This window comes from Lonchura striata, chromosome 14 (assembly GCF_050655825.1).
Source record: "Lonchura striata isolate lonStrDom1 chromosome 14, ASM5065582v1, whole genome shotgun sequence".
Classification (NCBI taxonomy): domain Eukaryota; kingdom Metazoa; phylum Chordata; class Aves; order Passeriformes; family Estrildidae; genus Lonchura; species Lonchura striata.
In genome coordinates, this window is record NC_140716.1 from 9,354,666 (window position 1) to 9,376,291 (window position 21,626).

Sequence of the window (21,626 nt, forward strand, 5' to 3'; positions counted from 1 at the left end):
TTCACTTGGTAGAAACAAAAAAAGTTACTTTTTAAACCCTGATTTACCAAAAAAATAAAAGCCCAGAGATTTGCAGACATAATAAAATTTATTTAAATTCCATGCATTACGGTAGCTACAAGTGTAGTCATATGAAACTGAAGGACAATAATTTCTTCTGTCCATACAATGTAGCTGTAAGTGAAATGAATGGGAGTTCCACAGTTACAAAGAAACAAACAAAACAAAACAAAAAAAAAATCAAAAAAATGTAAATCTGTTTCAGTTTTGAGTTTCAATTCAGATACAGTCACTAGACTGTAAATCTTTGGGGGAGAAGATGGGCTCACCAATTTTACAGCTGAGAATGTTTAGTTTTAAGATATTCTGAAGAAGCTCAGAAGATACCTTTTAATAATTACTACTAATACTCTGAAAAATGAAAAACAATCCCTTCGCCTTCATCCTAATTGTTAGAATCAGGACAGCAATTGCAGACAGTCCATTTTCAAAGTGCAGCTAAATAGGGTTTTATTATGCAGCTCCTTCAAGTTGTACTGAGTAAGCTTTACTTTGAACCAGTTTTGCTTTAATTTCTCAAGAAAAAACTTCACTGGTTCTCATAAGCTTACATTGCTTTTTGATATGCAAAAATTTACAGACTGTGCTTGATTCTGACCCTCCCATATTATAGTATGTGCAAACTCTTAGGGATTTAAATAGTCTTTCTCCCTCTCAGTTCAGACTGGTCTTTAAAACAGCAAGGATTATCTGGCCCTCTAAATTAAAGACAGGGTGAACTGAGTAATTTATGCAACTGGCACTTTTTAATTGGCCCAGTTCTCCCACAAAATGTAGCTCTTATAAATACTAATAGGCACTATTGCCACAGATTCTCTTATTTTTGCAAGTTTCGCTGATTTACTGGTTGTTAGCATTTTCTGCAGTTAAGAATTTAATAATGCTGAATTTTTATAAAGACACAATATGTAGTTCTAGTCTTCAAAATTGACTTCCTGTGTCTAGTAATGATGTTAGGCCAACCTTAATTTGCTGAAGATATTAACAAATGTAAAGCTAATGAAGGTACCACATTTGCATGAATGTTTTTTAATTTCCAGAATGCATTCAAGAAAGGGAAGGGGCAAACCTAATTATTTTAATACAAACTTGGTTGAGTGCCCAATTGCCTCATTTAAAACTGTGTGTGTGGGGAGGCTGAGGAGTTTAGAAAAGTCCAAGTAACCAAATATCTGGGTTACTGGGAAGTTAAAAAGCTAATGCAACTGCGTTACATCCGGATAAAAAACATTATTCAAAAGCAATTCCAATACCGAAAAAGATTTCAAATTGAATAGTTTATTAACATGGTAGTCATCTTTGTAACATGTGCACACACACTCGCACACTCTGAATGATCTGCCTGGAAAAAAGAGGTCTTAATATAGATGCTGGGGGAAATTAAACATTAAAAATCCTTTAGATTTTCATAATTATAGGCAATTATGTCCACATCACTTACAAAGCTATTGCCGAATCTTTCCAAGGAAGCAGAATTTGGGAGAAAAAAAAATTGTTTTTGGGAAAATTCAACAGTGGCATAGCAGAGCTCTCAATATGAGAAAGCTGACATAATGTGGACCTTTGCTGTGAAATTTGTCTTTGCAAAATATGGGGAGAAGTTTATCAATGGGCAGAAAATAAGACGGCGGTGTGAAGTAGGCTTTTGCTGAGTCGATTTTCCTCACAGTATTGTGCGGGGTCATTGAGAAAAATGCTTAGTCCTTCTCTGGAACCAGTTTCAGAACTTTTCCAATTGCAATGGTCTTACCTAAACCAAGGAGACAAACAGCAGTTATATTTACTGTGAAAGGAATGTAGACATCTCCAAGAACATGAAAACTTGCCCCAAAATACAGGCTCTCAAGTATTGGAAATCACAGAATGAATTATTATGTTGTAGCATCAGTGTATTTTAATAAAGCACAATAACATTTTAAAAATAGTAAGCCAATTATTCTGACAGTAAAGAACACACTGTGGATTGTGTAAAGCCTGCTTCTACACTCATCTAAAGAGAAGGCAAAGCAGAATCACTACCAGATCTGTTTACTACTTTTCAAATAATTTATTTTAAACACATCCCACAAATCTGTGAGTTTACCAGGGTCTGCATGTGAAAGCCCAATGTACAATCCCCCTGATACTTTTAAACTTTAAACAGTGAAACTGTGTTATTCATATTGTAGGTGGACGTTCGAGGACACATGAAAAAAGCACTGCTGGTTATTTTTCAAATCCAGTCTTTTGTTTCACAATGCATATTTCTGTACACTATTCAAATAAAACTGTCTCTCTGTTACTAGCAAGGATTCTGCACAATGACAACAGTTTGCTTAGATTTACTTTTCCATTGTTACCCAGAGAGTGATTTCCACTAGATAACAGTATCTTAATACCTCACTGCCATGGGTCTCTGAGTCCAAGTAAGCTTTTGCAGCAGTCAGTACCTGCTGCTGAAGCAGCCTTACCCTCATCCCTTAAGGTGAAGCGACCCATCTGAGGGAAATCTTTGAATGTCTCAAGGCAGATCGTTCCTGCTGTCCTTAAACGGGCAATACAGACTTGATCTTGTTTCACAAAGCGGGGCCGTGTCTTACTTTTTTCTCCTGTTTTTTTGTCTACCAAGCAGATTAAGGCCTGTGAAAGAGAAAAAAAATAGCTGTGAGTGTGAAAATAAGGGTTATTTTTCCTTACAAACAGAATTGGTCTAAGAAAGAACATACTTACAAACAAATACATTAAAAGGTTTGCATGGTTTATTCAGTCATGACATACACTACTTTTCAGAAGGCTTATGCTAACAGTTACAGCCATTTTTGTTTGTGTTAGGGCACAACCAAGAATTCCATTCAAGGCTGGAGCTTTGTTACTTTAGCTGCTATACAAATGTATGACATGACATAACTCTTCATCCCAACAACTGGATTGTTTATATTCACATCACAACTTAAAATGACACTTACTGTTATCTCAACTTCTTCAATACAGGTGTGGATGTGCAGCACTGCATTATAACCTGGGCAGATAATGGATTTGTGCTCAATTATCACTATCTGTAAAACAATTCAAAATAAGTGCATTTTTCCTAATTTCAGTTATAAAAGAACAGAGAATAATCAATGCAGAACTATATTAAAAAGTCTATTGCACAATATACACATAAATTTTTGTCAAAGAGCAACATTTTATAAGTTTATAATATGGAGGTAAAAAACTGAAGAACTGGCCTGATGAGGTCTTGCTTTCACTATTATAAGTATCTAAAACTTAATTGAGAAGTTACATTCAAAACAACTTAGATTTTAAAACTCAAATTAAAGATGTCAGTGTTAAGTATATATGTTATTGCCCATTTAGAGATATAGCAGTGAATAAGAAATATGAACTGAAACTTCAAACTACCAAAGTTTTAGATTTGGCAAAGCATAAAACATTTCCATGGGTTTTACCCCTCTATACAGAAATTAAATGTTCTTATTCTACCTGGGCATCAAATGTACGTCCAGAATGACAAAGGTTGTTGAGATCACAGAGAATAAATCCTGGAAGGATCTCCTCCTCTTCAATTCCCTTCAGTCTGATCTTTAGATTTTCACCTGGGGCTACTGAGTCAGTTTCTACATCATCAGAAAGAATTCCAAGAACTTCCACATTGTGCTTAATGAAAACAAAAATGTTATTTTGTATTGTGAATATTTGAATCAGGAACAAAATTGCAATATAACAGTTCCAATAAATAATTCTACTACAGTTTAAGTTAGATATATATGGTTCTGTCAAGCTTCAGAACATTTAAAATATTTGAATGATGAATTACTAAGACTTTGATTTCTTAAAAGAAGTTTTTTCTTTTTCAAGTTTTTTTTTCCTGTTTCCCTTTGGGGGAAAGAATAAAAAAATAAAAGGGGGAAAGAAATAAACTCTTGAGCAGTATTAACCTACAGTAGGTAAAAGGCTTAGTGGGCCAACTGTACAAACATGAAATAAAATCCAGTTGAAGTGTGATAATTTGTAGTCCAGGAACTGAGTTTACTAAGGTAGGAGAACCCAAGTTATGACTGTTAAGGAGCTACACAACACCCTCTGTGCCCAGAAACATCACCCATGTAAAATGTGAGAGCTTAGCTGTGTTCAACAGAGCAACAGAACATTTTCTGATTTAAAGTAATGAGTATCTTTAAGAACAAAGCTCTTTTTTATGGCAGTAAATTTTCTAAATATTTAAACCTTACCATACCTTGTTTGGCATCATCACAAGCTGTTGTCCTTTGCAAATAGAGCCCGACTCCAGCTTCCCAAGGACCACAGTGCCCATGTCCTTCACAAAAAGAAATCATTACATAGCAACTGAAAACATTTTCCTAAAGAGTCCACTATTCATGATTTATCTCTGAGTTTGATTACTTAACTCTATGAATATCTAGCACTGCTAGACTTAGTATTTTGGAAATTGTTCTCATGAAAAATTAGATTTTAGGAATTTCATATAATGCCAAAATTGTTTACTTCCCCTTCTCTCCTCTATTCTACAGTTGGAAATGTAACATTAGCAAAGAAGAAAGATACCCTCTAAAAGTACAGTAAATAGTCCATTTACTGCTTTCTGAAAACAGTCTCTTTATACTTTCTGTATTATTATTTTAATCTGTACCTTATATTTATCCACAATTGGCAGCCTGATTGGTCCATCAACTGAACGGTTGAAGTTTGGCAAATTATCCAGGTATGGAATAAATGGTAATCCACTAAAAAAGCAGAAGGCATTTGTTTCAATTTCGTGAGTACCCTTCCATTTAAAAATAAATAACTCAAAATGGATAAATGCAGTCCAACAAAATGAATCATATTCACCTTGTTATCATTTAGAAAAATGACCTCTAAGACAGTTAAATCTATTATAACATCCCATCAGCAGTGTCCATTTTAACCCAACCAACATATTAATACCCAGGAAATGCATGATTTTAAGTTACATTACAGGCATATTTTACACAAATTAATTATTCCTTTGAGACTCATGACAGATGTGCATCCAAAATATATTTTGGAAATACAAAACCATAAGCTAGGTCCAAATGTGATTTCTATTAATTCTTTTTAAAGTACACTGAACAATATAGAAAAACATGACATCCACTGAGAGACATGGCTTGTCCCTAATTATAATACAGCTTCAAGCAAACTGTTCACATCAAACAATTACTCATTCTAGCAACATCAGCTGCTGCATCACTGGCAAATTCTAGTGCTCGTAAGGCACTCACACAGCCAAAGAACACTGCTAATATTTTATTAATAATCTTACGCAGTTTGCAAAGGCTTTTCATTGGCACGTTGCATGGCTGTGTTCTTGTTGCTCTGGCCGTATTTCGTCAAGCACTTTGGCACACAACTACAACATACCACGCTCTGCTACCTCCCAGCTTCACTGAAGCATTTACTTTTATTGAAATATAGCAAATATTCAAGTTGCTCAATTTAAGATACATACATATACCAAGGACAGAATTCTGACTGTTCTTTAAGGTTTGCTCCAGTCAGTCCTGAGCAGGGCATGAAATGAATGTCCTTTTTGGGATTGAAGCCAACTTTCTTCAAAAATGGCACCAGTTTCTCTTTACATTCCTCATATCTATTAAATGACAAGTAGATCAAGGTAAGTTCCACTGATTCCAGTATAACATAATCCTGTGCTTTAAAAAACATGCAGACATTTCAGTTCCATCAGTTAAGTTACTATGTGAGCAGCAAGCAAGCCTAATTAAGGTCTGGAGGCCTATTTGCATCTTCTTCCCAGCCTTCCAGCACAGCTCAGTATTGTCTGTTCCCCTATTCCTCCTCATTCCTCTGCTCCATAAAGCATCATCAGTGCTCTTCCTACGCTTCAATGACAGGGCTGGGGAGCAGCAGCACAAGGTGGAGCTGCTTAAAGCAAGAGATCCAGGCCAGCACAGCAGGGCAGACCACGCAGACAGCTCCTGAGGTCAGGCTCCAGGCTGGCACTTGAGTGCTGGCTCAGTCTCCTCCAATCTCCTACAGTTTCTGGAGCTTTTGTGCTATTTATTTCTGTCACACTGCCTCCTCTCAGTTTGGGGTGAGTTCAGTAATGTCAGAAGATTGGGGCAGGACCAAGACAGAATTGGGTGTGCCATTGTCTCTTAGTGAAGCAGGCTGACATTCCAAGGTTGCACAGGCCCTCATGGCTTCCCACTAAAACTTCCACAATTCTGGGCAGAACACACAGCAGGTTCTCTGACAACTCTGGCAAACTCTATTACTGAAAACACAATTGCTTCCTTTTTAGACTCAGTATAAAGTTTCCAAGTCAACAATTAAACTATGCTAGAATGCATGGGGTTTATTAGGTATGTTTGCATGGATCCAAGCAGTTGACAGTGAATGTTGGAGTGCAGAACTTGCAGCTTAACTGAGAAGCACTGTCCTAGGCACTGAGCTTCTGGTTTTCCTGCCAGTCCAGGAAAACCTCTGCCTTTAGTCCACCAGTCAACCATTCTTTCAGCAATAATGGAACACAAAAATTACTTTACCTAGGGATTATTCTATTGTAGTATCTTTCAATTAAGATTAATTTTTTAATATTAAACTCACCTTTCATTGCTCCAGTTTACAGTTGGATCATCCATTTTATTAATAAGAACTATTAAATGCTTTACACCTGCTGTTTTTGCTAACATGGCATGTTCTCTTGTTTGTCCACCTTTCTCAAATCCAGTTTCAAACTCTCCTTTTCTTGCAGAAATAACCTAATTAAAGATACATATCTTAATAAAGGTTCTACAATTCTCTCAACAGAACAATCAATAATACTGCCTTATTCAAAAAAATATGGGTATTCAGACCTAGAAAAAGCTTCCAAAATGCACTGGTATATTCTCAGTATTACCCATTAATCTGCATTGATATGTAAAAAAATCACATGACACCTGTAGACAGCTTTAAGAAGCTGTTAAATTACTCCAAAACTCACTCATCTCAGTAAATGTAACATTTAAAAATTCTGCCTGCTGTAAGTAACCAAAAGAATAAAGAACAAAAAATAAAAACCAGAAGCTTAATTCCACAGCATATGCAAAATAGAAGTATCTGATCTGTCCTTACCAGCACAGCAAGATCAGCTTGAGAAGCCCCACCAATCATGTTTGGAACAAAGCTCTTGTGTCCAGGAGCATCTAAAATAGTGAAGTGTTTCTTCTCTGTTTCAAAATAGGCACGACCCACTTCTACTGTTTTACCTTTGTCTCGTTCTTCTTGGTTTGTGTCTAAGGCCCATGAAAGGTACCTAAAAAAATCCCAAACCAAATACTTTATTGTTGTATTGATTTTTATTATATTTATATATAATTTTTTAGTCATAAGAGACCTTATTTTTGGTTACTTATTTTAACCTCCTCAGCATTGCTAAATGCAAGGTCACTGTTGGTCTTGGAAATACTTAACTGACTGATTTGTGAGTACAGTGAGCTACAGAGCCCATTGACTGCTCTCCTTCACACACCTACAAGGATTCATTTTTAAAAATTCTGATAAACAATTTTCATTTTCTAAGTTCTTCAGCTGAGGTCTAACTTCAAATAATTTACATTTTGCCTCAGTCTCAGAAACATCTCAGGATCAAATACAAAACAATTTTTCCTTCTCAGCATAATTAACTAAAACATTAGTTCTACTAATGATAATAATATAATTATTGAGAATTGTAATTACTAGTTCTCATTTATTTGCACATATTAAGCAGAAGTTGGCTATGAAATAAACACCATCTTTATTTACACTATCTTTGATAGATTTTTCTTATATAGACTCTCGTCCCCTCCTAATTTTTCCCACTGGCTGCCAACAAGTTAGCTTTCAATTAGATAAACTGAAATTTAAAAAAAAATTACTTTCATCCTTCAGGTTTTGTGAAAACCAGTGAATATAAAGAAGAAAAAAAACTGCTCTTACTAAGGATAAAGAAGTGGTAATAACTCCACTGAGCTGGTGTAACACAGCAATATTTTTCACCATTGACAGCAGCCTGTAGGCATCCTTAGCTTTTGTTTTGTAGTGACTGGGTAGTGTCTGAAGAGACACTGCTTGGACGATGGTTGCTTGGTGAAAAGAACTATGTCAACCTTTTATTCCCCCCTCTCACACATGATTCAGTGAGTTCAGGTCAATGCCCATCCCCTGAGGATGCTCTACTCCTAAGGAAGTCTTTAACTGCTCCTTTTCCAGAGCCGTTTGAACCCCTTTTATCCTCCAGCCAAAAAGAGAAATCTATCAAAAAGGAAATCAATTTTGCAGGAGTTGTTTGAAACAAAAATCAGGCTGCTACATGTGCTGTATACACGCACTGCCCCCACAAAGCCCCACCAACCAAAAAACAACAAAACCCAAACCAAACAAGAGGCCCACAAAAACTCCACCCAGGACAAGAGCACCATCATGCCTGGAGGAAGCCAGGGCTACTGGGACAGAGACCAAAACCAGTTTCACTGCAATAAAGGGCAAAGTGTGCTACTATCTTCACGAAGTTCATACCATGTTTCTCTGTTTTTTTCTTTAGCTTCTCTTTCATATTTTTCAAGTGTTCTTTTGTCAACCATTCCTGTCAAATACCTAAGAAGAGGTAAAATAAAAGTGCAATTTTACAGAAAGCAGAAAAGGATTTCCAAATAGTTACATACTTATACAATCCCCGCAGATTGTTATGACTGAGAAATGAAGATATTGATTTTTTTAAATCTTCACAGAAAGTACGAAGTTTAACCCATAGTATAAGGCATGCATTTTAAAATACAAAGAAAAACAGCCACATTCTAAGAAGGTGATTAATTTTTAAAATTTTATAATGTTTGCTTTTGCATAGTTGTTTCTATTAAGTGAAAATCCTATAGCAATGATGGAATTAAGAAATTCCAAAGACAGTAAGTACCTCAATAGACAGGGATAAAAACATTGTTATGAAAGTATTAACATATGCTGATTAATGCCACAAAGAAAATATTACTCATTTTAACTGATGTTTTTTAATTCACAAGAACAGGAAATCTAAAATTTAAGTTTCCTTACATTATTTGTCCTCCAATAGTTGACTTGCCAGCATCTAAAAAAAAATTAATGCATGTAATTACCAATGTGCAATTCTAGAAACAGCAGACCATTACAAGCTAACTCATTTAGTTTGTTTCCAAAGGATTTATTTTTTTAACAATGATTTAAGTTTTTGAAAGCATCTTACACCTTCCCTTGTTCTCATTATAATTTGTTGTCAATTAAATTACACCATATTTTGAACATGCTGTTTTCATATATATCAATTTAGCGTTATCCATAACAAAAACCCCTCACCAAGCAGTGATCCAGCTAAAGCCAAGGTCAAGAGTGTGGGAAGCTCTTGCAAAATTCCCTCCTCTGCTTCCTTTATCCCTTGTCCCTAACTTGTGTGGGCTGCTCTTCAATATTGGGATGTACCTCTGCCCACAGCCCCTTTACTTTGTGTGACTCCATTCTGAATTTACCCAAGGACCAAAATTACAGTACTTTTAAGGTGGTACGTAACTACAGAAATGAAAAGACAGAATTTGTGGCATAACTTGTGATTCAATAATTCTCCTCTACTTCTAACACCACCCAAGTTTTCATGAAGCTTGTTAAAACTATTAAATGAAGATACTTTGCTATAAATGCTTCTTTTAACCATCAATTATGTTAATATATTGCTGTAACCCTACACATTTTGGTATTTAGAATAATAATTTTTGAATGCAATAGCAAGAACCCTTTTTATTTAAAATAAGCAGAAAAGCAGCACAATTTTCTTATTTTGTTCTTTAGCTCATAAACACAGATGTGTGACTTCAGCACTCAACAGGAGCAGGTACTTGAGAAATCATGAACACAGGCATTGTTGCATCCAAGAGAACATACTCTACCCTTGGCCCTCTACCCCTTTAAATGTTTCCTTTTCCAGAGCAGCTTCATTAGAATTGAGTGCTCCTGTGAGCCTCAAGACATGGTGAATACGAAGAACAGCATTAATTTCTAATGCTCTGAATTCTAGGCAATACACAACAGACAGATCCAACTACTTCATCTTCACTTAAAACTTACCTACGTGTCCAATGAATACTACATTTACGTGCTCTTTTTTAGGAGCACCTGGAGGTGCTACAACAGATTTCGGTTTTGGTATTTCCTCCTCCTCTTCCATCATTTCCTGAGCGCTCTCTTCAGAAGGCCCCGCATCCCCTGCAGGACCACCTCCGAGCTCTGCTTCACTGGGTTCTTCTTTGTGGTCCCACGACTCTTCTGGGGACATTTCTGTCTCTCCATTTTCCACTAAAAATGAACCAATTAGATATATTCATATAGATAAAGAAATTAAAAATAATTACCCCAGGGAAAAGCCCCTGTCCCAAAGGCCCAATCACAAGGCTTTAACTACTTTTAATGTTTGTTAACATTTTCCCATAGAAAAAGGGACAGCTGCTGCTCATTTCTGAAATTATTAATACCAGCACTTTCAAGCTAGCTTGTGTGCTGACATAAGAAATCTAGGATACAGAAACTTCTGTTTTAACAAGGCAACAATTTTAGAAAGCAAAGGCAAATCTGAAGATCCACTCAGACCAGCACAGTCTGAATCCACAAACACACACGACCATATGTTTAGAAAGCAAAGGAGAGGGATTATAGTTTAAGTTCACTCATAACCCATATATAAACAATTAGAAAGATACAATTTCCATGTCCTGTTTGTTCACATTGCTGACCACTTTAAAGTTTTTTGCTAATCACAATTCCACTCATGTTAATGGGGCTATTTGATAATATGAAATTATTTTTAAATAAAGCATTAATCATTTTACAGTGTCCAAGCAATCCAGTTGCAGCTCTCAATGCATACTAGTGTTCAATTACCTCTTTCCTCATCCAAGTATAAAGGTACAACAAAGTACATTAAGGACTATTTGTAAGTGTAAAGGCTCTACTATTTTGTTTGCAGTGATTAAGCAAAAGCACTGAAGTACATTACAGTACTATAATAGTAAAAACAATTCTCATCTTACCAACAGATTCTGAAATTTCCATGTTAACAGCAGCATTTGAACCTAGAAGAAAAAAAAAAGGGAGAAAAATTAATCATTAAAGACATACCTACCATGACAGTAATCAAGAACAAAGAAAAATGAATGACTAAATTAATAAAAGGAAAGTTCAAATGTTTTGGCAGTTGCCGAAGCTTTTTAATATACAGGTTCATTTCAAAAATTCTGCTTCATGCTAGTTTTATTATCTTCCATAAGCTACTTTATGAGCCTTTCCTAACTGCCTATGAAATTGTAAATAAATACAGATAATCACATTGCCTTACAAGAGCAGTATGAGGATAACAAGGATAGCAAAAAGTTCATAGAGACTTAAAAGAGATTATTTGCAATAATTTTAAAAAAAAAGTGTGATGATCACAAAAATTACTACCTTCACAAGAGGCTGTCTGCTCCTCTGGAGAAGGCTCTACAGGTGCACCTGCAAGGAAAAAAAAAAAATCTTTTAAAATACAATGATGTGACCAATTTTCAAACTTTGTCATAAAAGACCATCTCCCAACTTTATTGCAAGAAGTGTATGAAAAGAATAACCACTTCCCTCTCTGCCAAGTGGTATTAAACACAGCCTCTAAGCACAGATACTGCTAAAGAACACTGCCTAAACATGGTGAAAATAATATACCACTTCTAAAAACAACCCATTTTCCCCACCTGAATGGAAAGATAGACTTAAAGCAATTTTTCTATACACAGTATTTTACTTGCCCATCCTTTTTGAGCATGCTGGCTATTGGTAAGTGTTAGTGGTGTTCAAAAATATCAAAGCAGTTTCATAGTATCCAAAGACACAATGTAGTGTCACAAATACAGGGAAAGGGTCTGCCAGCAGCTGCTTACAGTCATATCTACACTGCTCTTGTGCCTCTCTTCCACTAAATGTTGAGTAGAAAATAGAAACGAGCTATTAAAAACAAATTCTTAACATCTTCTGTAGTTACTAAGTCAAGAGATGATAAATTCATTCAGATGTCTGATAAGTTTGCCAGTCCTCTTAAACACTAGAGCACAGTCCCATTACGTGGAGGGCAATCTCACTGGTCAGGCATATCTATCAAAGCCACAAGTATGGTTTGTTGGATAAATTACTCAACCCATTCATGCACTCAACCATGCCACTACATTTTATGTTGAGGTGTAACTAATTATTAAATCTACCAGGAACGATACATTGCAATTAACACTTGCACCTCACAATGTTTTGGGATGTTATTTCACATGATCAAGGGGCCTTCTATAACTATACATAAAACCTTAACCTATTTCGTTTTCTCTTGGGAAACAAGTTATCTTTTTTTTCAACCACATACAATATTCATACCCTCTGTTTAGCTGTACTCCGGCTCTCCTTCAACTGAGTTCTGAACACAGATCTTAGAGCATCACTTGCTCTATACGCATGATGGGACCTAAAGATGAAACAAATCCCCTCAAAAGAACAAAGCCATACAGAGAAGGACCTGATTCTAAGCCTCTTTGCTTTCGCACTGTTTGCGTATTTGCTGCAGACTCCTCTGAAGTGGAGCAGTGCTGGGCGAGCTGGCAGGGGGCCAGAGGACAGGGCTTTGCAGGCTGGGTGAATGTGGGTCACAGCACAACACCAGTGGCCAGCAGCAAACCGGGGAGGGGGCACAGCAATGCCCGACTCCCTGCACTCCTGTCTTGGATCACACACGAGCTACACTCCCAAAAACAAACCAGCCACACTCGAAGAGAATGATTTAATATAATCAGTAAAAGCGTAAGAATAGAATACCCTTAGATCCTTTTAAAGAAACGATCTATCACTTCATTTGGCAGCTGGAAAAGACGCCAAGCAGCACATTTTTGAGTGTGGCAAGCAGTTTGCACAAAATCTAGGTATGAACCTAAAGCCTCCATTTTGTAGCACATCAGAAGATTGTTGGCTATTTCACACATACTGTGGTTGGGATGCATAAATATTTTAATTATAAGATCATTTTAACAAGCTTTTGATTTCACTCCAGAACTTTGCCTGTAATGAAACATGTATCAAATGGCAGTATTAATGCACTTGCCTTGGAACAGAAGTTCTGTGAGTGGTTGGAGAGCTAGTTAATTTCTGAGAAATATATTGTCATATAAACTCAGTTTTTACTTTCTGGTCTGCAATACAGCAGGTATGCAGGCAGGAAAGAAGTTTCTTCACAGCCAACAGAGAGGAAGTAGAAAAAAGGTCCCTCTGTAAATTTTGTACCGGTCTAGCACATGAGAGTCAATAAGACAGTTTGTGCATGGATGCTACAGAGTACTAGTGTACACAACCAGGGGGCAACAGATATTCAGCTATAACCACAGCCATTTATTAAACTCTGGTCACTTTGGCACACAAGTGGCAGACATGCTTTGGAAGAGGTCACTGAATTGTATCATACACGTTTCTTCAAAGCAGAAAGAAACATAAACCACTCACTAAAAAAAGTATTGTTAAGAAACCAAGTAAATAAATAAAGAACCCTAATTTCAAAACTAACATACTCTGAGTGACAAAAATAAACAGTCTCCACAGTAATGGTCTACTTCTGATAAACAATTTCAGGTTATGTCAGGTTATTTCAGACAAAGGCTCATATTTACCACACTCTGTGTGGAAGTGAACAAATTGCCTGAAATGTGCCTTAAGACCATCATCTGAAAAGAAGGATGCAATCCTACTGCTTCCTTAGCATTTTGGTCTGTCACTTCTTCTCGTTTGTGAAGATCATCCAGACAGGAATGTTTCATATGAGAGGGACTCAAAACATACTTTGTAGGAAATCTGATTTTAAAGTCAGGACATGCCTTAAGTGACGCCAATTTTTTAATGCCTCAAATTATTAGATTTACACATGACAAGCAGCTGATGGATTTTACACCTCACCATCTCCATCTCTCCTTCAAGCCCTAAGTCAAGAACTGCTGTTGCAACCTTATCCACAGTATTACATGGAGTGAGTGGCTTATCTTTACTCCTGCTTAACATCAGAGCCTTAGGACATTTTATGGAATATCTCTGTTGTCAATGCCAAGGGTAAAAATGGATACAGATGCTGCATTTATCTACTGGTGCCATCACACAATGACATTATGTAATTCAGAGTCTTGTCTGGAAAAGGTAATTGTGGGGATTTTTTAAATGTAAAATTCACTAGAAGAGTATGTACACTACCAATACAGAGTCCAATATTGCACAACTTGTAAAACACGGTGACTGACCTCTTTAAAATACATCTCATGTCCTAAAGAATCCACTCTGCCTACTTCATTCACACAGCATTCTACTACAGCTGATGAGTTTGTTGTGTATCACACTAGGTTTTGTACTTGTTTGCATTTTTTGTTGTACAATAACCAAAGCTGCACAAGTACAACAAATTTGAAGTTATCATCCAACCTCTGAAAATATTGTTTTAAAAGACTATAAGCCAGGAACTTTGCAGCATTAACATATTAAAATGCTTGCAGATAAACAACAGAAAATTGCTTTTTAATTAAGGATGTAGCAAGCTTTTCATATCTAGAACAAGTACAGCTGGCAAAGTAGGAATCAATATTAGAACAGTGGTTAAAACAAAAAGTCAAACTCAACAACCTCCATTTTTACACAAACCTCAGTGTTTACCAGATGCACAGAAAAAGCTGAAAAAGGTCTCCACACGAGTAAGAACTGCCAGTGGTTAACTGGTAATTCTTCAGCAGCAAACCTGAGCCACAATGCAAATGCCTTCACAGAATTGATGAGAAGCATAAATTTGGTGCAATACACAGCAGCACTGAGCTCCCAGCCTGCTCTGCTGTTGAAGTGATAAGAACCTGGACAGGACTGGAACCTCACAGCTGGGGTAGACTACAGAGTTAATGAAACTCTGCACCACACAGCAGAGAGATTAAAAAAAAGTAAAAAAAATAGAAGAAGCAAATTCAGCCTGAAATAAACATCTTATCTAAAAACTTAGATGCCTGTATAGTGAATTTGTTATTGCTTCTCTAATACAGGTATCAAGTTCCTTCACAAGGATTCCTGAAGAGTGAATATGACACCCACCTCAGGATTCCCATCACCTTTTTGTATGTGTAATTACAATACCTGAGTTCAGCACATATTTACACAAGTCATACAGTCTCAACAGTTTTCATGCATTACATAACAGATGTTTGCCCCCCCTTTTTTAAAATGAAAGCATAAAGGGAATTACAGAAGAGTAAAAAAAAAAAAAAAGTCCGCATCAAACACACACAGCTTGAAAAGCAGAATAAAAAAAGCCCCAAGAGATTCTTAGATAACAAAACACACAAAAATTACGTCAAGCACAAATAAAGCCAAACAAAGTGCTTTATATCCAATACTTAAAACTGTATAGGAAGAAAAGGTTTTGAGGAGTTCACTGTAAGGCAGTTGTTTTGAAAGTTTAACCCAAAATTATGTTCTCCTCTCTGCCCTGCTTTATAGCCTATACCCCAGCTTCACCAGTGGACACATCAGTTTTTAAAATGCAGCACAGCAAAAGCAGCTTTAATAGTTTAATGTGACTCTGTAAAATTCACCAAAAAATTAGCACTTGTTTCATATTCATGGGATTTTATTACATGTTAGCTTAGTAAAAGATCCACCTTCTTTCTTCTCTAGTGAGGACACACCTTAAGTTTATCTTATCTAAACTCAACATGCTTCTTAACAACTAAGTTTAAAAAAGCTTATGGGGATTTTCAGGGAATATACTGAAGTCCTCTTTTGCTTAAGGTCAAGTATTTGTGCTAAGTTGATAACCTGATTTTTAAGACAGATAATTAAGAAACCAAGCTCAGTATTTCAACAGTTCAGGATTCCACTCTGACAAAAATCTCTCATAACCCAGTATCTTTAGTATGAGTCATATTTTTAGTATTGTATCTCCTGTCCTAAACTTACTTTTGTAATGAAATACAATCACTGTCATTTTCTCATAGACCTCTTCAAAATATAGTCATCAATTTAATGAATTAAATTATGACTACTTTATTCCTTCATAATAAAAAACACAAAGTAAAACCATCTTTCTATCTTAGTTTCATACAATCAGCTGCTTCTTTTCCTTGCCTATCATCTCTCATCACAAAACAGGAGAAAAAATTCCAAAAGTCCTTAAGTGGAACTGTAAAACCATATTATAAATAGAATCCAAGAATTATCCCAATTTATTTTTGTGTTCATTTTGATAGAGCAATCAAGTTTTAAGATAACATCATGCTTTCAAACACATTCAAGCAGTAGCCCAAAGCAGAGTGCCAAACACATGGTCAGCAGGCTGCCTCAGCCCCCAGGACAGCTCATGCAGTGCACAGCCGACTCCCAGGGCTTTGTGTGTCTTTTACTGAAGTCATGCAAGGCCACGAGGGTGATGAATTATTCTAACAGGAGCAACACAATCCTGGCCACCTTCCTGGGGACACTTTAGATGCAGACAAAGGACATCTGTGTAACACAGTGGCACCCTGAGTGCATCACACAGGTATGTTGTATCTGATCACTGTCAGTGCCAAGACATCCAGCCTTTCTCTGCACTCTTTCAGAAGTGGTTGTACAGCTCACCTGTCTAGAGAAGCTGATACAGAGACTGCTCTAGATAGTCAAGTGCCAACTCAAATCAAGATTTTCAGATAAGAAGAATTTATCCCATGTACTGGTGCTGACAATACAACCCTGATTTGCTGCCATGTGAGCAGGAAGTTTGCAGTTCTGAAGGACTAACAATAACCCTACCAGCACTGGTGAAGAAATCATCAGCACAGGGCTGTTCCAAGGCTGACATGAAAAACCATGTAACCCTTTAACACAACAGCTTCTTGAACTGTGGGCTACTAGTCTTAGACAAGCCTTTCTTAGCAAGTTCACATGCAAAGTGAAGTCTCTTGAGGACTGAGACATTGAAGAGTCTCACAGTGTAAAATGAGATACCAGGCTTTGGAGAACACAGCAGTACAGATAACTCATCATCCTGCTCTAGAAACTACAGGTTTCAGAGCTAAAGTAGATGATGGTGAAACTCCACCTCTTGTGTCTGACTGACATATGCACATCCCAGCTGCTACAAGGTCAGAAAAAATGAGGGCAGGGAAAAGCAGGAAGAAAAATGCTATATCCATTTATTTACAGCACTTGAAGGCTGAGGATGTCCAGCTGCTTGAATGCAACTGTTTCAGAAGTGACTACTGCAGGCAAGTGAGGATATTTAGGAAGTGAAGCAAACAGGGGCACTGAATCTTAAGCCAGATGTTTGCTTGGCTCAGGACTGCAGGGGCAAGTTGTTTAAACTGTAGTCATTAACAAAGATGTTTAGAGATTGATTTGAAGTGGTCAAGAGCATGACCAAATTAAACAGTAGCCCTAATACTACCAGAAAGACAAATGCTTTCCTTACACCCACTGCTGTGTGTCACACTTCTAATTCTTATTACTTTCATACTAATGATGCTTTTTCCCTTGCTACTACCACTGCATACTTCAAATCAGTGAACAATTCAGGTTGGAAGGGATCCCAGGAGTTAGCTAGTTTAGTCTCCTGCTCCAAGCAGATTCAACAGTGAATACTTTAAAATTATTTTTGAAAAGAAAAACTAACACAAAATATAATAAAGACCATACAAGGAAGCTGTGATAAATTTTACCAAGAATCCTGTGAGTATTCAAGAACTATGACAAAAATGCAGATTGATGCTGCATTTGTAAAAATGTTTTGATTCTCTCATACCCAATTAAAAAAAAAAATAGAAATCTTATTTTCTGCTACATACATCTACAAAAGTAATGACATTTAGTACCAAAAGAAGTCATAGAAACTAAAGAGTGAAGTTGCAAGGCACAGTTGTGACTATGAATGTTTTGAGGCCCTAACACAATCTACTATCATTTCATTATCACAAATGGCCTTAATTTAGTTCAGTTTGCTAGTCCAGCAACTGCCAGAGAGTCTCCTCAGAAGTACAACGTGTCTGTGACTCCCTCCCAGTTCACCTGGCACATAACTGTGCTGCAGCCATGGCCGTCACAGACAAAAAACCTAAAAGGCTTCATTTCACATTTCCAACAGAATCCAACAAGAAAAGATTTTACACAAATGGGTTTGACTTGGACACAATTTGATAAATGCAAGTCCTCATAGCTACATTTAAAACATACTGCTTTTAGCATATTCCTTAGGCTCAAAAATGTAAATAATATGCTTTTCCCATATAATCAAATTATAGTTTAGTAATTATTTTGGAATGAAATGATCTCTGAGTGTAAGTTATATTGGTGGCAAACATCAGTCAGCTTTCTTCCTAATATACAATTTCCAATCAAAAGAAAGCATCTGTAAACCAGTTTTAAAGTAAGTATTAGGAATGCAGGTCTCAGGAGTTTCCCAGTTCTAGAAAGTGAACATCTTATTCCATAAATGGCTTCTGGAAGTGCTCCTTCTGTGCTCTAAACATAAATGACAGGAATTTTATTCAAATTATTAGAAGCATTAAGTTAGTGTGTATGAAAGGAAACACTATTACATGCTGCAGCCACACAATGGAATCACTCCTGTGGAATTTTTATATGCCATGCTGCTACTACACATTTATCTTGATATAAAATGGCCTTTGAATTACTAAGGAATTATGACTTGAACAAAACCTCACCAAGAGAAAATTCCAAGAAGAAAAGCATTACTAGAACTTTAGGCCACTGAAATGCCTCAAGTGACACCCAACTTTTTAGATTTCTTAAGGTTTAGATCTGTCAAGGCTAATTTAGGTTCTTCCCACTACAAACTATGTAATCAAGAATGAGTGTCACAGAGCACCTAATTCCCTATGGGAACAAAAGCAAACTGGGTTGCTGAAAAGTAACCTATTCAGCACCATTGTCTAATCACATGTTCTTCTGACTTATTTCCAGAGCAAGCTCCACCTAGTTCTTCCAGCCAGGAAAGTAGTTGTCACCTTATACAAACATTTGCAAGGAGAAGACTGTCAATTACCTTCTGTAACCAAGCACATCAGACCCGGAGGGGTACCCAGCAAGTACAGTACTCCAGTTAGGAAAGAAACAGAATTTTTTTAACTGCAGGTTTTTGTCTGCCTAATCTTAGGGATATTGAAGCTACTTAGAGAAACTCAAAATCCTAAGCCTTAAAGAAGATACAGCAATCAAAGTAAATTCAAACCAGGTAGATGATAGCACTATGTAGGAAATGTACTTCAGCAAGGAAGACACAAACAAAGCTATCCTGATCACTCCAGAATATCAGACAGTTTTCAAGCCATCCTTAATTTCTGGAAAGAAGAAGCTCATCACAGGCTGCAGAAGTAGCAAAAGAGTGGAGAAAAGAAGAATGAAGAATAATGAGTAGGTGAGGAGATGTAGTTTGAATTCCTACCAAAAAATTAACTATAGAATGCCTTAGATGAAATCTTAAAAAGCAGCCTGGAGGAAAAAAAAAAATCAAAACACTAAAAAAAATTTCAATATTGGTTACATAGCTAAAAACCCAAACCTTTGATTCAGATTGTAATATCTGCAATACAGGAATGGATTTTGAAGATTAGTCAAGGGTGCACCATGTGTTCATCACAGCCCCAAGCTACCCAGTCTGCCTCTGCATCTGTGAACTTTAACATATACCTTTATTCTAAATGGAATTCAAGAGTCTGCCCATGGCTTCTCTGAAGTTTATTTTAATGCACTTAGACACTACTTGCCTGCACAGTACATGAGCTACAACTTCTGCTAAAAATCAGGAGTGCTGAACAGCTGTAGAGAACATATAATCTAACATAAAGAACAGGTTAATATTCTGTTACAAAAATGTTAAAGTGTCACATATAAAAGTTACAGATTTTAGTTCTTAACAACTATTAAATTTAGATACTAGGGAGATCAAGACCAATTAATTATTGAGGCAAAATACAATAAAAAACAAGGCACAACCAACAGGAAATCAGGCCAACATAATGCAACAAGTAGTGTCTTTAGTGAAATTAAATTACTAGATAAATACCTGAAACACTAGCTTGTTTCATATTATGCCAATAGGGATACAGAAAATTATAGGAAAAATTAGGAAGATATCAAACTCCTTAGCTGCAGGAGTGACATTAAAACACTACCACAAAGTTAAGGAGCATGTCTGATGTTTGGAAGAACCTTCAGTTTGGAGCTGAAAATGAAGAACTAGCCCTCCTTTAATTTCCCATATGCAAAGTAAATCTAGTATAAACATTGGTTGTGTACACAAAGATCCTTTGAAATTAAAAGCAGGGTAAATTTCAGGTTATTCCATTAGCTGAGGCCAGCTGGACAAAACTCCCTTCCCTACTAATCCTTTATCGACATTATGTTAGGAAAAAAAATAAATCACTTGATATAATCTTCAAAAAGACATTTAAGATACATCTGAGCCACTGGTGGCTGAAGCCGTGCTTTTCTTCCCAGCAACACTAAATTTATTACCTCCAAAATCCTCGACAACTCCTACAATTACACGTTATATAGCATACATATTACAAATATTGTACTTATTTTATATATTATAGGAAGAGCAGAGCTACGTGTTTTTTTCCCCATCACGGGTGACCCTTGGCGAGCAAAGGTCCCGGCGCAACGCGCACGGGACCCGCAGGGAGCCGGGGCACCCCGGCTCCGCTGCCCGCCGGGCAGAGCAGCCGCGGCTCCCCCAGCTCGGGGCTGCCTCGGGCGGCGGCGGCTCCCCTGCGCTGCCCCCCGCCCGCTCCCCAGCGCCGCTCCGCGCAGGGCGCCCCGGCCGTGCCCCTCCCGCAGCCCGGCCCGGCCCCTGCCCGGCCGCCGCGGGCCCGGCGCCCTCCCAACATGGCCCCCATCCCTCCCCGCCCCCCTCGCCCTCCGCGGTGCCGGCCCCGCACTTACCGAGCGGCGGCGGCGGCGGGAGGCCGGGCGGGGGCGAGGGCGGCGGCAGGCCGGGCGCCGGGCCGCTCCGCAGGAAGGACGGCACGAACTCGGCGGCGTGGACGTTGGGCACGAAGGGCTTGGCGTTGACGTTCAGCTGCCGGCTGAAGGCCGCCCCGAGCAGCTCCTGCTGCGCCTCGGCCTCCGCGGCCGGCGGGGCGCAGCCCGGGCCGGCGCCGCTGCCCGGCTCGATGTCCGCCTGGTCCCAGCAGTCGGGAGCCGAGTCGCTGCTGCTCCCGCTGCCGCTCCCGTTCGCCTCCATTTTGTGGCGGCCCCACAAGGCTCTGCGGCCCCGAAGCGTCTCCCGGGTGAGGGGGGAGCCGGCGGCGGCACCGACTCAGCACTCGCTCCGCCGATTCCGCGTGTGCTCCGCCGCCCCGACGCGAGCGCAGTGTGGCCTCTCGGGCCGCCGTACCCCCTCCCGGCAACCTCTCCTACCGCCATCGTAGTAGTTTTTATCTCCTCCGGCCCTCCTCCTGCCGTACGTCCTAGGCACGGCGCGGGAACTACAATACCCGTCACACCACGCGCGCGCACCC

The 21,626-nt window shown here is 38.2% G+C and overlaps 1 protein-coding gene across 2 annotated transcripts; it reads right to left on the reverse strand.

Moving 5' to 3' along the window:
* Positions 1-69: 69 nt before the first annotated feature.
* GSPT1 (G1 to S phase transition 1) lies at positions 70-21,453 on the reverse strand. 2 transcript variants are annotated; one of them, XM_021539832.4, is made up of 15 exons: positions 21,049-21,453; positions 11,530-11,577; positions 11,118-11,159; positions 10,159-10,386; positions 9,118-9,151; positions 8,587-8,664; positions 7,162-7,342; positions 6,652-6,806; positions 5,534-5,674; positions 4,694-4,787; positions 4,280-4,360; positions 3,526-3,699; positions 3,006-3,095; positions 2,511-2,679; positions 70-1,810 (listed from the first exon to the last, which is right to left on the reverse strand). In XM_021539832.4, the coding sequence occupies exons 1-15, from the start codon at positions 21,347-21,349 to the stop codon at positions 1,758-1,760; spliced, it is 1,869 nt and encodes a 622-aa protein (XP_021395507.1). In that variant the 5' UTR covers positions 21,350-21,453; the 3' UTR covers positions 70-1,757. The 2 variants fall into 2 exon arrangements, with proteins under 2 accessions (XP_021395507.1, XP_085448503.1); XM_085592377.1 differs by lacking the exon at positions 5,534-5,674.
* Positions 21,454-21,626: the final 173 nt, after the last annotated feature.

Bases quoted from the DNA above. Each gene is read 5' to 3' on its own strand.
- GSPT1 (XM_021539832.4), bottom strand. From the start codon at position 21,349: ATGGAGGCGAACGGGAGCGGCAGCGGGAGCAGCAGCGACTCGGCTCCC. The intron at 2,680-3,005 runs GTAAGTGTCATT...TCTCTTTCACAG, and splicing joins TTGAAGAAGTTGAGATAACA to GCCTTAATCTGCTTGGTAGA. The intron at 1,811-2,510 runs GTAAGGCTGCTT...TCCTTGGTTTAG, and splicing joins CTTCACCTTAAGGGATGAGG to GTAAGACCATTGCAATTGGA.